This window comes from Notolepis coatsorum (genome assembly GCF_963971535.1).
Source record: "Notolepis coatsorum genome assembly, chromosome: 2".
NCBI lineage: Eukaryota > Metazoa > Chordata > Actinopteri > Aulopiformes > Paralepididae > Notolepis > Notolepis coatsorum.
Genome location: NC_140166.1, coordinates 191,691,294 through 191,708,574, shown reverse-complemented (window position 1 = coordinate 191,708,574; position 17,281 = coordinate 191,691,294). Strand labels below are relative to the sequence as shown.

Below are 17,281 nucleotides of genomic sequence, written 5' to 3'. Positions count from 1 at the left end.
GTTGTGTATTATTTATTAATTTGTCTATATGGAAAAGGGAGTTTGCAAGCTGGCCAGGTATATAAATGTCATCACCACACGATATAAAATACTATTATCTTCATTCAGTGCAGGTGTCCCACAAACAAAAACTTCTAAAACAAAAACAACAATAATATGAATAATAATATGATACCAAAACATAATAATAAAAGGAAGAACACAATATGAAGGGAAGCGTTTACACTGCCAGAAACTGAAAGAAGCAGACGGCATTGGGGGATACCAAGTGACGAACCTGGCAACCCCGATAGTAGGTCGCTACAGTGTTGAAAACTTGTTGTTGTTGTTGTCGTCGGGAAAATGGCGTCAAACGTAGAGGCCCCAGAGCCTTGGTACCTCGCCCTGCTCGGTTTCGCAGAGCATTTCCGAACCTCGAGTCCTCCTAAAATCAGACTGTGTGTGCACTGCTTACAGGCCGTGTTCCAGTTCGAGCCGCCGCAGAGGATCGAAGCCCGAACACACCTTCAACTGGGCTCGGTTCTGTATCATCACACGAAGAACAGCGAGCTGGCCCGCAGCCACCTGGAGAAAGCGGTGAGGAGGGAGAGCTGCTCCGGGACCGGGACAGAGCGGGGCTGAAGCTGTAGAAGGGTCTGGGCCCCAACCAACCAAGCGAATAGTCTATTGCACTGAAAGTTACATTTACGTTATAAATAGTTTGCAGTGTTCGCTACATACAGTTAACACGGCTAACATACGTTTGCAGAACTGTTTAAAAATATTGACCTAAGTTAAATGGGGGACCCTAATGTAAACAAGAAGAAAGTCTTTCTCTGGTCTGCATCCCCATAACAATTGTGTGTATTGAGCTGTACTGTACTGTACCCATTCTGCAATCTGTTAATAACATTTTCAACCAATCAATCAATCAACCGCTTAAGACCACGGAAAAAAGTTACTGAAAAAAAATATTGCATGATTAGTAATATGTCACTAACATATTTGTCTGTTCTGTTTTCCAGTGGTTCATATCTCAGCAAGTATCCTTTTCAACGTAGCTACTTGTTTAAGCACTCTACTCTTCACTGCCTGGTCATTTTGATGTATGTTGTTTAGCCTAATCCATCATGCGACAACTCTTGATTTCTACATGAAATACCCATGCATATATATAAGTGCGTTCCCTAACTCAGAGAATCAGGTCCCTCAGTTTGAAGATGTCAAATTCGAGGCTGCCAGTATTTTGTCGGAGCTCTTCTGCCAACAGGTAAGGCTAACCAACAACTTAACAAGTCTTTGATTTGCTCACTTTAAAATTGCATCGACTTTTGTAAACCAGAACTCTACTGACATATTGGGGAGCATGTTCCCCGGGTCCCATGTTCCCCGCTTGATTGATTGAACATTTTAGACCACCAGCCCTGATTCCAAACTCTAACCTTAACCAACTTCGAAAGAGGGCCTAAGCTTAACCAGTTCGAAACAAGGCGGACATTAATAATTAATAAAATAATAAAAATGTATAAAATTGTCAATCAATTAATCAATCAAGCGGGGAACATAGGACCAGGGGAACATAGGGATGATCCCAAATATTGCTGTCACTTGTGTATTAAGAATAACCAAGAAGTTGTACTAGACTTCTAGACTAGGTTCATAAAGACCCCCCCCCCCCCCCCCCCCAAACCCCTGCATTCAGTCTTGAGTGGTATTGTATTGATATTGCATTTATCCTTTTCATTAATTTTCAGAATCTGGTGGATTCTGCCAAGCCCCTACTGCGCAAGGCCATCCAGATTTCGCAGCAAACGCCTTACTGGCACTGCAGGCTTCTCTTCCAGTTAGCGGTATGGAGTAATATATGTAATATCACCACATACTGTATCTGAATTATTTTCCACATTGCTTTCCTCATTCAGTACCTTTATTCTGATTATTATACTTCAAATAAATGCAATCTGCTTTTTGAAAGAACCTATACAAATATTTAGGATATTCTTAAAAATGTCCCATTATTAAGGTTTAGGCAAATGTTGTCCTATGAGATGTTTTAACATTCTATATTTGAACTCAAAAACAATTTGCCTGAATCCAGACCCTGTATTGCCAATCGCTAGTCCTGTCTGCTTTTCTATTCTGCATGGCTATTTGAAATGAAACGGAATGCAATCCAGTCTTGAAAATCCGGCAACTAAAGTGAAATACATTTTTATTAATCGCATACACATTATACATGTACAATGGCAGCCTCCTCTCCACTGTGTGTGCATCAAAAATAAAATAAAAAGGAACTCTAAATACAATTCAATACACGACAAATAGCATAGTCTCACTGATGCCATGCATTGCCTTCTTGTCTGCTACAGCAACTTCACACGCTGGAGAAAGACCTGGTGTCTGCACGTGACCTGCTGGGCGTTGGAGCTGAGTATGCCAGAGTTGTGGGCTCAGAATACACCAGGTGAATTCACTCGGATGCTCTGGAATTTTCATGATTTGTTTTTTTTATTGGTCATATTGCGACACAGGCTATGTTATTATACAACGGAATTGCTAAACGTGGCTGATTTGCCAGAACTTTATATTTGGTTCTGTGTTGCTCAATGAGTATTGAGGATTAGGTTTCAGCATACCAAGATCCACTCCAGTTTGCATATAGGATGGGTGTCGGCATGGATGATGCGACAGTGGCTCAGGAGGTAGAGCAGTCGTCTGTTAATCCAGAGGTTGCCGGTTTGATTCCCACTCCTCCCGGGCAGCATGTCGAAGTGTCCTTGAGCAAGACACTTAACCCCTAATTGCTCCCGATGTGCAGGTTGGCACCATGCATGGTTGCCTCTGCCATCGGTGTGTGAGTGAATGGGTAAAATGTGAGGAACAAATTGTAAAGCGCTTTGGATAAAAGCGCTATATAAATGCAGCCATTTACCATTTATAAACAATGCCACTGTTGCATATGTCATGGACTACCTCACACCTAGACCCCAGTACGTGAGGTTCGGAGGTTCAGTATCTGATATTATTACCAACACAGGTGCACCCCAATGCACTGCTCTGTGCACCCCAAGGCACTGCTCTGTGCACCCCAAGGCACTGCTCTGTGCACCCCAAGGCACCCCTGACTGCAGGCTGAGTCTGGAATCAGGCTGCCATCTGCAAACATTTTCAAATGATTCTACACTTGTTGGCTACATCCTCAAAGACAACCACCTAGCTTAGTGCAATGCGAACCACTTCATTTTAAACAAGAGTAAAACCAAGTAGCTTATTATTGATTTTAGAAACTGGAAAGAGACTGGAAAGAGAAACCCAGTGCCATCTTTAAAAGGGGCCCAGTCCAGGCTGTTTCTCCTCAGGAAGCTCCGGTCTTTTCATTCACTCCTGCACGTGTTTTGGCTTGACCCCTGACTCGCTAGAGATTATCATGGAGCAAATAACGGGTAGGAAGCTCAAGAGTGTTATGCAATATGAAGATCAATGTTAATGTTTTTAACAAGCTCAAGATAACTTTTAGTGACAGGCTTGTCATGCCAAGGTATTCTTCAGAGAGATTCAGGAAGTCCTTTCTACCCGCTGCTGTGGTGGTGTTTTTGAATTACATTACAATAACATTTTGGTTGACTGTCATGATGATGATGATGATGATCTGTTGTTGATGACTAGGATGGTAGATATACTGAGGATTGTGGTAATGTTGGTGTTCATCAAGATGATTATGTCATCTACAAGCACTAACATATTCTAGTACAGTCACATAGTCACAGATTGTAACATACTATTATCTTCATTCAGTGCAGGTGTCCCACACAAACAAAAACTTATAAAACAAAAACAACAATAATATTAATTATTATTTAATAACAAAACATAATAATAAAAGGAACACATTTTCAACAATGGGGGATACCAAGTGACGAACTTGGCAACCCCAATAGGGAGGTGTAGTCTGATGTCACTTTGGACCCCGTTGGTCCACCCGTTTAGGGATTTATCATTGGGAAAATGGATTATCGGCTATTGTAACAATTCTGCCTCGTGAACATTGGAAAGCTTTCCATTTGTGCACAAAATTAGTTCCCTTCTAGCACTAACATTATTGTTTAACACAATGGGGACCAGCCACGTATAAATACGGGTTTCGGTGCCATGCGTTGTGGACCAGAGGCACGTATATAGCCGTGGCAAGTTGTTATTGTTTTATTCCATATTAATAACCGGATCAAGATCCCCGACCGGCTCTGCAGATCTACCCTCGTCTGTGGAATCGCGAACATGCAATACCGGCCAGATCCTCTTAGGGGCGCCATCGCTCCACTGCAGTATACCATGTGGGCGAATGGAATATTTTTTTTTTACCTTCCAATGGCGTTTCATATTACCCTGATCCCGAACCAACAGCATGCACCGTTGATTACGTTTCGAATCGCAGATTTCACCATGGAATAAGGGGATTTATCATCAACCAATGGACATATCGATCTACCAGATGCCGATCGATAACGGGGAAATGCTGGGGGGTATCCCACGGGCTGACGGTAAGACCCTTTTCACCTAAATTACAGCCGGATCGGACCTTGCTGTGTAACGCAAGCAGCCGATTGGTGAATGTGGCAGTTACACGGACACTGTTATTGGTGATCAATAATACTAAACGACCTCCCCCGCCGCCCCCCTTTCATCCATACATGCTTTGGGAGAGCCAGGATCATATGCAGTTTGTGTTATTTCTTTAGCATATATAAAACGGAAATGCCGTTGAATATAACGTTAGTAGCCTTTAGCTCCATAACTAGCTTTCCAGAAAATAGATGAGACGAAATCTGCGATAAAGCTTATATTCACGGCGCTATAAAATGACAACCTATTGATGGATTTTTTTTTTCTTTAAGCCATTTTGAAAGGACGGTTTATGAACTCAAGTGACAATGAGAATGGACAGATAGCAATACTATAAAGTATAGATATAGCTCTACAAAAAGACATCGGTGTGTTGACAAACCTTGGTCCTCTACCACCATATTAGACGGGTCCCAGCGGCCGTCAAAGTATTAAGCATTTTTGGTTGAAATAAAATTTGACGTAATTATTTTACGATTAATTGTGAATATTTTCATGTTGAGCTATAGATTGTGGATGAATACCCACAGAAAGGTACACCATGCAAATGTTCATGCTTTATTTGTTTTAAACGAGACGATTTAGAAATGGGCAATGGGGAAATACATTGCGATTTCAAGCGAGGTGGACCGGCCGGAAACGACAATGACGTAACCACTAGGGATGCTCCAATCACGTTTTTTGCCACCGATACCGATCGGCCATATCGGCCGATACAGATCGTTTTTGGTTTTGTTATAGATAAAAAAATATATATAAAATAATCTAACCCTAACTAATCTTAATGTCATGCACTTGTCCTAATATACTAACCTACACTGTAGCACCAACATTGTTACTCAGCTGAGTTGTGCCCTTCCTGATGACTTGTCGTACAGAACTTGTAAGTCGCTTTGGATAAAAGAGTCAGCGAAATGACTAAATGTAATGTAAATACCCATTGTTCAATTAATAAACTGTATGCCTCACTGTGTGGAAGAGACTGGGATCATTATTTTGTGCAAGGCAACATCAGGCTTGACTGATGTGAAACTAAATGTAACAAATGAACACATAGATTTAAATGTACTGAATTGTTATTTCTTATTTTCCAGCTATTTTAGTGAATATGGGCCGATACTGATCGCTGGCCGATCGATCGGGGCATCCCTAGTAACCACTACACCTCCCTATATGCGATACAGTGCTGAAAACGTGTTGTTGGCGGCAAACGTAGAGGCCCCAGAGCCTTGGTACCTCGCCCTAATCGGTTTTGCAGAGCATTTCCAAACCTCGAGTCCTCCTAAAATTAGACTGTGTGCATTGTTGTTACATTATTTATTATGGTGCTCTGCTGTGCTTTTACTTTATTTTGTACTACCTTGATGTATATGCTTCTTTTTCTATTGTCCTCTCTGATGTCTGTACATGTATTGTGGCACTGAGTTTCTCCTTTTGGGAATAATAAAGTAGTTTGTAACATATCGTATTAGCGGTTTAATTCCCACTGGGGTCAATGTTTAAACAAAATGCACTCAAGGTACTGTAAGGCACTTTGGATAAAAGCATCCACCAAATGGTTTAAGTTATGAATATGACATTTCATCTGAATGGATGATTCAATTAACGCTTCTCTGCTTGTATTCAACAGGGCATTGTTTCTCCTGAGTAAAGGACTGGTAAGTCACCTGATTACATTTTCTGTAAATGAGTGTAGAGTAATGCTTGGTTTAGTACCATAGCAATGAACAGCATTTACTTTGTTTATACTAACACGCTTCAAACTTGATAACAGCACATTATAACTAGTAGGGATGCTCGATATTGGCTTTTTTACCGATACCGATATTCCGATATTGTCCAACTCCAATTTCCGATACCGATACCGATACCGATATCAACCGATACCGATATATGCAGGGTTTCCCCCCCAAAAAACGGAATAATTTCAGGTAACTAATAATTTCACTGGATGCATTCAAAAGGCTTTCTAAATGTAAGCATTATCTGTGCAAAATATGATAATTAAAAAAGTAAAAATGAACATTTTAAACCAACATGCATACTTTTGACAATAAATAAAATAAGAATTGGTTCTTACTTGCTTGCCTGGGTAAATAAAGGTTAAATAAATGTTAAAAAAAAAAAAAAAAAAAAAAAAAAAATTGTTATTGTTTTTTTGTTTTTTTTTTCGATACCGATATTTTCCGATATCACATTTTACTGCCGATATCGGCCGATAATATCGGTCGGCCGATAATATCGGACATCCCTAATAACTAGTAATGAACATGATTTAACCTGATAGCATCACATTATAACTAGTAATGAACATGATTTAACCTGATAGCAACACATTATAATTAGTAATGAACATTGTTTAACCTGATAGCAACACATTATACCTAGTAATGAACATGGTTTAACCTGATGGCAACACATTATAACTAGAAATTAACACTGTTTAACCTCTTAACAGGCGCCCCCAAAAGTGGCAATTTTTTAACTTGAGGACTGCATACTTTTTTTTGCAAACCAAAATACTATATACTTATAGCACATGCATGAGCCTGGTCTCTTTTGAAAGATGACATTCTGAAGTTTCTGATACAATACAGAAAGATCACTTTTAGTGCTAATGAAATAGAGTAACATAGGTCTGAACTTGAGTTGTAGAAAAACCTGTTACTCACGTTTTTCTGTAGTAGTTAGTAGTCCAGAAGTAGTATTTCCCCAAAAATGTGTATAGCTGAAAAACCCTGGGTCCATAGCCTGAAGTCTTGTGTAGTACCAGTACATGTCCAAACTTCATAAAAATCCGTTCAGAAATGAGTTATTAGGAAGGAAGTAAAGAAAAAAGTGAGAAGAAAAAAAGGCAGCAGGAAACGATTTCCTCATTGGCTCCAATGCACTCCACAGAAATTTCTCTTCCTGTTTGCGCTCGTGACTTTTCACCTAGATCCCTGATTCGCTCATTCCCACATGGGGTACCATTGGAAAACCACACTCATTCGTTACAACCCTGTCCAATAATTTTCGAGATCGCCAAATGATTGACTGAGGTAGAGGCTCGGCAATCGGGAGTGGTATTTGAAAAAATAAATAAAAAAAGTCTGCCGTCTACTTCGGCTCACGCCTCACATATCGGCATGTAACTCGAGAACCGCTGAACAGATTTTGTTGCCTGAAAAGGCAATCGACAGGCAACAAATAGGGCTTTAATTCGATCTATATATTGTATTAAAAAAATATGCACACCGAGTCGGCAAAGTGGCGTGTGGCGCCGGTGGGCAAACCGTCCTCAAGAGGGCCCGGGGCCGGGCCGTTGCACGTTAAGAGGTTACCTGATGGCAACACATTATAACTAGTAATGAACATGGTTATGTTTTCCTGTGTACCAGCTTCTGTTGATGGAGAGGAAGCTGGGTGAGGTGCACCCTCTGCTGACACTGTGTGGGACCATTGTGGAGAACTGGCAGGGGAACCCCATCCAGAAGGAGTCCCTCAGGGTGTTCTTCTTGGTCCTACAGGTCACACACTACCTGGATGCGGGACAGGTAAGAACCCCCGGTCTGTGGTCAGGACCCCCACCTCTGGAGCCACACGTTCTCCTGCAGAACCTTCTCTTGTTTGGAGATAATCTTGATAAATAGCACAGGTTCGTTGATATATGGCGACAGACCCATTTCTATCCCAATTTATGTCAATTTTGTTGGAATAGTGCTATGGAAACATATCCTAGGAACTACTGGGATTAGTATGTACTGTACAATATACTGAGGTGGGCAACACATTTATTCTCTTCTTTTCTCTCTGTTCCCAGGTGAAGAGTGTGAAGCCGTGTCTAAAGCAACTGCAGCAGTGCATCCAGACCATCTCGACGCTGCACGACGACGAGATCCTGCCCAGCAACCCTGCAGATCTCTTCCACTGGCTGCCTAAGGAGCACATGTGTGTTCTTGTGTATTTGGTAAGCCCACGTCCTTCCTCTGCACTACATAAACGTTCCACAAAGTTCTTCTCTTCCACGTGTGTTTGTGTTTTCCTGTCTCAAAACACATTTGTTCATTCTGGCATATTCACTTTAATTTTAAGTTTATTATAACTGCTCCCCTATGTGTAACTCTGTAATGTTGTGTTTTTACTGTGTGTAATTGTATTTGTTTTTAACCCTGTACGGCGACCTTGGGTGCTTTGAAATAAAATGCATTATTATTATTACTCCTCTTCAGTAGTGGGCTAGATCGGAAAGCAAGGGGCTCGTTGGGAACAAGCTCATATAAAACAATGTCTGTACTGTTATGCCACAGTTGTTGGTATCGATACTAAATGCCCTTTTTCTAATGACCCTTGCAGGTGACAGTCATGCACTCCATGCAAGCAGGCTATTTGGAGAAGGCCCAGAAGTACACAGACAAAGCCCTCATGCAGCTTGAGAAACTAAAAAGTGAGTCGTCTTTCCCAAAGGAGATTTAAAATGACAGAGAAACTGTATAGAGTTGTGCTTTTCTTTTAGAAAGAGCTTCTCCGTCTAGCAGGCCTTGTTTATGTGTTTGTCTTCTGTGCCCCTCTGTTATTCCAGTGTTGGACTGCAGTCCCATCCTGTCCACCTTTCAAGTCATTCTACTGGAGCATATCATCATGTGTCGACTAGTCACTGGCCACAAGGCTACTGCGTTACAAGAGGTATATTACTACTGACTTACAAGAGGTATATTACTACTACCTTACAAGAGGTATATTACTCGCGGCTAGGTGGTGTAGTGGACAAGGCACTCGCCACCAACGCAGGAGACGCTGGGTTCGAGCCCAGCTCTCGGCGTTGCTACCAGCTTGGCTGGTCGTTCATACTAACACAATTGGCAGTGTTAGGGGTGGGAAAGCTGGTGGGGTGGGTCCTGGTCGTTGTAAACAGCGACTCCTACAGTTCGGTCGGGGCGCCTGCTCAGCGAGGAAAGGATCTAAGGGGGGTAGTGTGATCCTTCCACACGTTACACTCTCCCAGTGAGAGTCCGCGCTGCCAGGTGAAAAGAAGCGGTTGATTGGCTACACATGTGTCGGAGGAAGCATGTGATAGCCTCCACTCTCCCAAACCGACTGTAGGGGGTAGGTGCGCAGCGACCAGGAAGGGGATTGGGAATTGGCATAACGACTAACATTGGGATGGGAGAAAAACTGAGGAAAAAGGAGGGGGAAAAAAGATTTAAAAAAAAAAACAAGAGGTATATTACTACTACCTTACAAGAGGTATATTACTACTGCCTTACAAGGGGTATATTACTACTACCTTACAAGAGGTATATTACTACTGCCTTACAAGGGGTACAGTACTACTGTGTTACAGGAGATACACATACAGTAAATCACTACTGCACTAGAGGTATATTGCTACTGCATTCACAGTCACTTTAATAACTACTTCTGTTGGATGTGATGTGAGATATATGCCACGTGAGGACGCATGTCCAGAAGCTATAACTCCAGAAAACGTCAGGCTTTATTTGATAACATGCCTCGGCCAATTTAAAGTATACAAACAAGAAATGAGAACATGGACTCTCTGTCCCCTTTGCTCCAGATTTCCCAGGTGTGCCAGTTGTGTCAACAGTCGCCCAGGTTATTCACCAACCACGCTGCCCAGCTTCACACACTGCTGGTAAGTACTTTGAATCTTGAAAGGGTTCAAGTTCAAGTTTGTTTATTAAATATCACAATAAAATACACATACTTTACGGTGAAATGCTTGGTTCTGTATGAGCTCCTGAGAGTGTGCTTCATACAGTAAAAGAAAAAAATGTAAGTAAAGAGGAATATACATATATATATATTACAATCTAAAGTGGTAAAACAGTGAGGTACAATGCAGAAAATTAGGTACAAAACGTTGAGGTAAGGTGCGATTGCAAATGAGGTATGAATGTAGTGCAAAATCTCTTTAATAATAGATCAATATAATGTGGTGTTAACATGTCTAAAGTGAGTGTTAAGGTGAGTGTAAGGTGAGTGTTTGTTTAAAGGTGAGTATGTGGATGTGTGTGCAATGAGTGTAGATGATGGGTTGTTACATGAAGTCATTGAGCATCCTGATGGCCTGGGGATAGAAGCCCCTTCTGAGTTTCTCTGTACTGGCCATGAGACTCCGGTAGCGCTCGCCTGACCGTAACAGTTCAAAGAGGCAGTTGTTTGGGTGACTAGAGGTACCGACCTGTGTAAGAGTGCATGTGTTTTGTGAGTCGGTGAATCACTGACACCTTTTTAACGTTTTCTTCTCACACTCATTTCCTAGGGTCTTTACTGCATCTCTGTCAATTGTATGGACAACGCAGAGGCACAGTTTACCACAGCTTTACAGGTGAGTGGCTGGTTGGACCGAATGTTCAGTTTATTTGTGTTCCAGCTCACCAGTTTATTTGTGTCCCAGCTCACCAGTTTATTTGTGTTCCAGCTCACCAGTTTATTTGTGTTCCAGCTCACCAGTTTATTTGTGTTCCAGCTCACCAGTTTATTTGTGTTCCAGCTCACCACGCACCAGGAGCTTTGGACCTTCATTGTAACCAACTTGGCCAGTGTCTACATCAGAGAGGGAAATCGACACCAGGAGGTTGGTATACTACTACTACTGTGTTAAATCATCCACGTAAAAGAAGGAGGAGAAGAATAGGCATAAAGGGGCATTTCACCGACACATATAACCTGAATCCTATCATTCTGTTGTGAGGAGGACATGTGATAAATCTTACATGAAACTTAACCAACGTGTTCTATGTAGGGGTGGGAATCACCAGTTTCATCACGATACGATATCGATTCTTTGGACAACGATATGATATTAGCAGATATCACAGTCTGCCACGATACGATACGAGTTCGATTCAGGTGCTTGCGATCGATATGAGACTATCATATGCCCATTTAACACAATCGGTAACATTTAGATACATTTAAAAAAGGCAACGAAAATATCATTTGAAAAAAAAAAATTATGAGCTCTTCCAGACATTTAAATGAAAAACAAAATTATTGCTTTGAATACAAATAGAGGTTCACTGTAAAGTGCCACATTTTGATATATTGAGCTTTAAACTTTAAGTAAAATGTTCTCACAACACACAACCTAAAACCCCTCCCTACCTCCCTCTCCCAAACCATTCCTACAACAATTGTTTTATGTTGCATGATCATGTATACATTTATGTATTATATTTTTTATGTTAAAATATCAACATTATCTGTCCATCCTCAGTAAATACTATCAAACTCCTCTGACCTCATCTGGTCTTTCCAAAGACCTTAGATGGGACGCGAACGCATGCACACACAAACACAAAGGGAGAATCAGGGTTAGCTTAGTTTAGTTAGCTTATCACGTTCACTTATCACATTGGTATAGTGATTTTCTAACGCTACACTCACTTGGCATCGTCGGAGATTTGAGGTAGCTTGCTATCAGTTGCTTGCATTGGATATCAATTCCTGGTTGATTTCATTGCTTTGTTTTCTTTTGCATCTTTGCTTGGTCCTCTTGTGTGCTGATTCGGCGGGCCGGGGGGAGAGCACGTCGCGGAGTGCATGAAAAGCACCGTGCCTGGAGCACAGACCGGTGCTGCTGAAACTAAACCAGACCGCCGCTATGTGCAGCGCAACGATATACATAAAAAAACTGTAGCATCTTCTGTTGTCAGTGGAGCCTAGCTAGTAGGTTACACGTTATGCCCACAACAATGGGACTTAATGTTACAAGTTTTCAGTTCCTGGCTACACACAATTGGAAATTGATCCATAGGCACCGTGCAACATAGATGCAATCTGTTATGGTCTCCACTAGATATGTGAGGTTATGAATATAGCCTGGCGACTTCTTGAAAAGCAATTTTCTCACTTTTATTCTCTGCCAGACTGCCACATACACATTACACATTAAGTAAGAATGTAGACTACAGCATCCTTTCTCAACATTTCTCTCCATCTGAACGCCACATTTACCCCCAATTGTCTTCCACGCCAACAAGTCTATGGGAATATATTACATCTTGCACAACATATTACAGTGACCGTTTAACTCTGACTGCCACGCTGTTTCCCCATCTGTACTCCCTGGTGCCAGCGTTTCAGACCATTTTGACGATGTTTGCAGACCCATCGTATATTCTATATTATAGCTATGGAGACAATACTATGGCTCATTTGAAAGGCAATATTTATACTCCCAACAGGGAACAAACCGTTTATTTCTACATACCTTCGTTCCTGCACAATCCCAGGTTAAAAAGCGTCCTGTATCAAAAGATTCCATGCTCATTTTCTAGAATGCGAGATATTGCGTGTTTTGTGCGCAGCATGGTAAATGGTAAATGGCTGCTTTTTTATATAGCGCTTTTATCCAAAGCGCTTTACAATTTGTTACTTACATATTACCCATTCACACACCGACGGCGGAAGCAACCATGCAAGGTGCCAACCTGCTCATCGGGAGCAATTAGGGGTTAAGTGTCTTGCTCAAGGACACATCGACACGCTGCCCAGGAGGAGCGGGAATCGAACCGGGAACCTCCGGATTGCCAGACGACTGCTCTACCTCCTGAGCCACTGTCGCCCCTTGCACAGTTCGTGCTTGTTGCTCGTCTGACACCTATATATTTCCTGGTCAAAGGTAACATGACCATACATACAATTGTTCTATTCACAAAACCACCATGGGGGGCACTACATAAGAATAACACATTCGACTGCTGTAGAATGAGAGGATTCAATTCAAAATTGACATTTACATTCAAGTCCACATTTTTACACACCAGATCTACCCATACAGTAAACACATACACATGAATACAGTATTTACATGCATACATTTATGTGTAGAATTGGTAATGGATATATGGCATTATGTGGCCTGAGTTGCTCACCTAAGTTAGAAGGGGTGACTGACAGGCCTACTACAGGTTCCCTCGCCATACTCATCTGACTCGTTTTCTGAGGATGGGATCACAAAGGCATGTTTTAGGATGGGTTTTGGTAAAATAGAACATTGTGCCAGAATTCTTACAGTTACGTTACCTTGGTCAGGAGGTCCACCAAACCCTGTCCACTCTTCCTCTAGTGTGTCTGACTACCGTGGCGCGGTGAACAGATAATGTTACATCCTTGGCCGGTTTGACTTTAGTATTTGTATGATTTACCAGAAGTGCAGAGTCCAACGTAGTCTGGTGAAAACGCACCTTATGGATGGATCGTCACCTTTTGTCCTCTTCATAATAATCTCCAATAGTTCGCTCGACACGATCGCCATTGCCGAGGCAGTTTGCTGGCTACTGTGGCCAGAGCGCAACCCCCCTCCCCACAGGAAACTAGCCCAGATGTACTCAAAAGGTAGGCGACACTGCCACCTATCGGGATTCGATCGTTATCACAGTCTTTCCAAATGCATACATGAAATGTATGACAGTGTTTAGTATCATAATTCAAAAGAAAAACATAAAAACGAGTATACTCATTTTTGGCCTTCAACGCATGGGCGCCAAAAACTAGTATACTCGTTTTTGCAGTCAATGAGTTAATATAGTGATTATCCTGTTCCATAGGATCCGCCGCAAATCAAACTCAGTTACACACAGAGTTGTTTACATGTATCACAATTGACTGACATATATTCCCAGACCCTTCCTCATTACTCCTAGTTCAAATGTCAACATCAGCTGTTGCCAGTTCAGAAGCATCTGTTCTGTAGAGTGGCCACAGGATGACCGAATTAATCAGTTTAAGGAATACTTCACCCAGCAATGATAATTTGTATAATTACTCACCCCATGATGCCGTGAATTCATACTGATTTTTCTTCCTCGCATGCCTCCGCGGTGAAGGTAGATTCCAAATAAAGTAGAATGAATTGAAGTAAATTTTAAAGCAATTTTGAAGCAATTTTAACATCCAAACATACATTTACAAACTCTCAAAGACACTCTCATCGTGCCGTATATTCCAGTGTCTCATTTATCCAGTCGTATGCTTGGTTCTTACCAAACGCATGCCTTTTCGCTAAAAAGAAAATAATCCGGTTAAGCACTCTCACGCTGGAACGAGTAGCATGCTCAGAATAACTGCAATTAGAACATACTGCACAATGTGTTTGAGAGTTTTGCTGTTGTCACGATTGTCTCCCGTTAACTTCCAACTCCTCAAGTATGGCTACATCTTTTTGGACTCTTTTGCCGCGGAGGCATGCAAGGAAAATAAATAGTTGTGAATTCAAGGCATCACAGGGTGAGTAATTGATATACAAATGATCATTTTTAGGTGAAGTGCTCCTTTTAAGAAGGCAAACATTTTCATGCATTTGGTTAATTGTACTGGGCTGTTTAGTGTTTATATAAAAACACATCTTGTTCATTATACACCTTTTATGTAAATGACGACTAACATCTTTTCCGTTTCACCTCCAGCTGTACAGTCTTCTAGAGAGAATAAACCCGGACCACAACTTCCCAGTCAGGTACAAAATCACGTTCTTCAACAGACATTTTCAATGAAATACCTTCTTACAGGACACTGATTTCTCCCTACCCAAATAATGACACCCACCTACACATATTGCTAAACGCCACACTAGGCTGCTAATCGCCGCCTGCTACCACGCTTCACAATGACGGCATAACATGTTGAGCATATTTGTAAACCAAGTTACTTGGCAGCATAATCTCACACACCGCAGGCTCTGGCATGTAAATGCAACTACTTGTGTGTGATGCTTGAATGCATGCAGGCAGAGTGGGAAACACTCAGTGGTCTGAAGTGTTTTCTTCTCCGGTTCCCTTTAAGCTCCCACTGTCTACGTGCTGCAGCCTTCTATATCAGGGGACTCCTCTCCTTCTTCCAAGGACGCTACAATGAGGCCAAGTAGGAATTCTGCCACTCCTGTACACACACACACACGCATGCACACACGCACATATGCACTAGGGCTGCTCGATTATGGCAAAAACTATTATCACGATTATTTTGATTGAAATCACAATTATTAAACACGATTACTCATTGATTTGAGATCGTATGACGCGCCGTGGCTCCCTCGGGTGCGCTGCATTTACAACATGCAACACAAGACAAAATTAGAGCAATGCGGCACAATAATTGTTTTATCTTTATTCTTTTGTTGTCATGATCGTGGGAAGCCAAGATCATATTGAAATTGAAACTTGATTAATCGCCCAGCCCTAACACACACACACACACACACACACACACACACACACACACACACACACACACACACACACACACACACATATTTTGAATCTTTATTTATGTCCACATAAAGACAATGTTTAAAGGACACAAATATTATCAGTGCACTTGTACATTGTGGGTTATTCTGATACAGTCGTGCCCAAATTGACAATGGCAACCAAAGTTACACACACACATGGATGATGAACCTGACAATCTACACACAGCTCATGGATACAGATAGCAGCGTCTTCTCCAAATTGCCTGGCTGCCAATAATTGCTGACACTGAGCAATATCTTGCTAATTGTTTGGCTCTTCTCTTCGGAAGACCGGCCATCTGAAGGCCTCTAACACCCAACTTATGGACATGACCCAGGCTTCCAAATATGAAGACTAAAAGTTTACAGTTGTAGCCGCACACACACACACACACACACACACGCACACACACACACACACACACACACACACACACACACACACACACACACACACACACACACGAGGATCCAACTGAACTGAGCAGTCAAATGTCTTCCCTCACATATGGATAGTTTACCCAATCATTGAATAGTGAAGGTATCTGTGAGGGCATCATCACACAATATATCCAATGTATGGTGTATGCATGTATGTTTCTGTTGCAGGCGTTTCTTGAGAGAAACTTTGAAGATGTCCAACGCTGAGGACCTGAACAGATTGACGGCCTGCTCCCTGGTACTGCTGGGCCATATCTTCTATGTGCTGGGGAACCACAGGGTGAGAACATTTTACTACAGTATAATCTCATTCCAGGAAAATTTACCGGCTGCCAGTCAGTCACTACATCAGAGGTCTCCAACCGGTAGCTGGCTAGCTCTCTAACATTATCTTTGTAGCAATGGCTTGTGTCAAGCTGGTGACAACAACAATAAGACTTCCGGTCAGAATTTTGCACAATAGAAGTTGCAACATATGCATCTTTTCAGCTTTCTTTTTTTGCAATATTAAAAAACGATATATATATATATATATATATATATATATATATATATATATATATATATATATATATATATTATCTTTCCTAACCACATGACGTGCAATGTCCTGGCCCCGGGCCCTCTTTAGGAGGCGTGCGCCATTGTACACGGCAGAGTCAGATTACCTCCCGGGGCTCTAGCTCCGTCAATCATTTGCCGATCTCGGAAATTACTGCACAGGCTTGTAGCCAATGAGTGTGGCTTTCCAATGATACCCCACCTGGGGATGTGCGAATCAGGGATCTAGGTGAAAAGTCATGAGCGAAAACAGGAAGAGAAAAAAAACCGCAGAATGAATTGAAGTCGATGAGGAAATGTAATCCTGGAGTATTTAAATTTTTTGTACACAGTTTACCAAAATCTCTCCTAATCACTCCTTTTATTTTATTTTTGTATCTACTCTTTCTCCTCTTTTTCAATTTTTCTCCCATCCCAATTACCCGCTGTGCCAATTCTCCC

General features: G+C 41.7%; 1 protein-coding gene across 1 annotated transcript in view; it reads left to right on the top strand.

Annotated features, from left to right (window-relative positions):
* Window positions 1-330: 330 nt before the first annotated feature.
* LOC311248930 (MAU2 chromatid cohesion factor homolog) overlaps window positions 331-17,281 on the top strand; it is a 28,948-nt gene continuing 11,997 nt past the window's right edge. Inside the window, exons 1-16 of the mRNA XM_084338171.1 lie at window positions 331-576; window positions 1,005-1,022; window positions 1,184-1,249; window positions 1,734-1,829; window positions 2,349-2,443; window positions 6,230-6,257; window positions 7,980-8,135; window positions 8,402-8,548; window positions 8,935-9,025; window positions 9,161-9,264; window positions 10,157-10,234; window positions 10,865-10,930; window positions 11,096-11,179; window positions 15,015-15,064; window positions 15,391-15,468; window positions 16,448-16,559. Coding sequence (XP_084194297.1) covers window positions 343-576; window positions 1,005-1,022; window positions 1,184-1,249; window positions 1,734-1,829; window positions 2,349-2,443; window positions 6,230-6,257; window positions 7,980-8,135; window positions 8,402-8,548; window positions 8,935-9,025; window positions 9,161-9,264; window positions 10,157-10,234; window positions 10,865-10,930; window positions 11,096-11,179; window positions 15,015-15,064; window positions 15,391-15,468; window positions 16,448-16,559 — 1,503 coding nt within the window. The 5' untranslated portion in view covers window positions 331-342. The remainder of the gene's footprint in view (window positions 577-1,004; window positions 1,023-1,183; window positions 1,250-1,733; window positions 1,830-2,348; window positions 2,444-6,229; window positions 6,258-7,979; window positions 8,136-8,401; window positions 8,549-8,934; window positions 9,026-9,160; window positions 9,265-10,156; window positions 10,235-10,864; window positions 10,931-11,095; window positions 11,180-15,014; window positions 15,065-15,390; window positions 15,469-16,447; window positions 16,560-17,281) is intronic.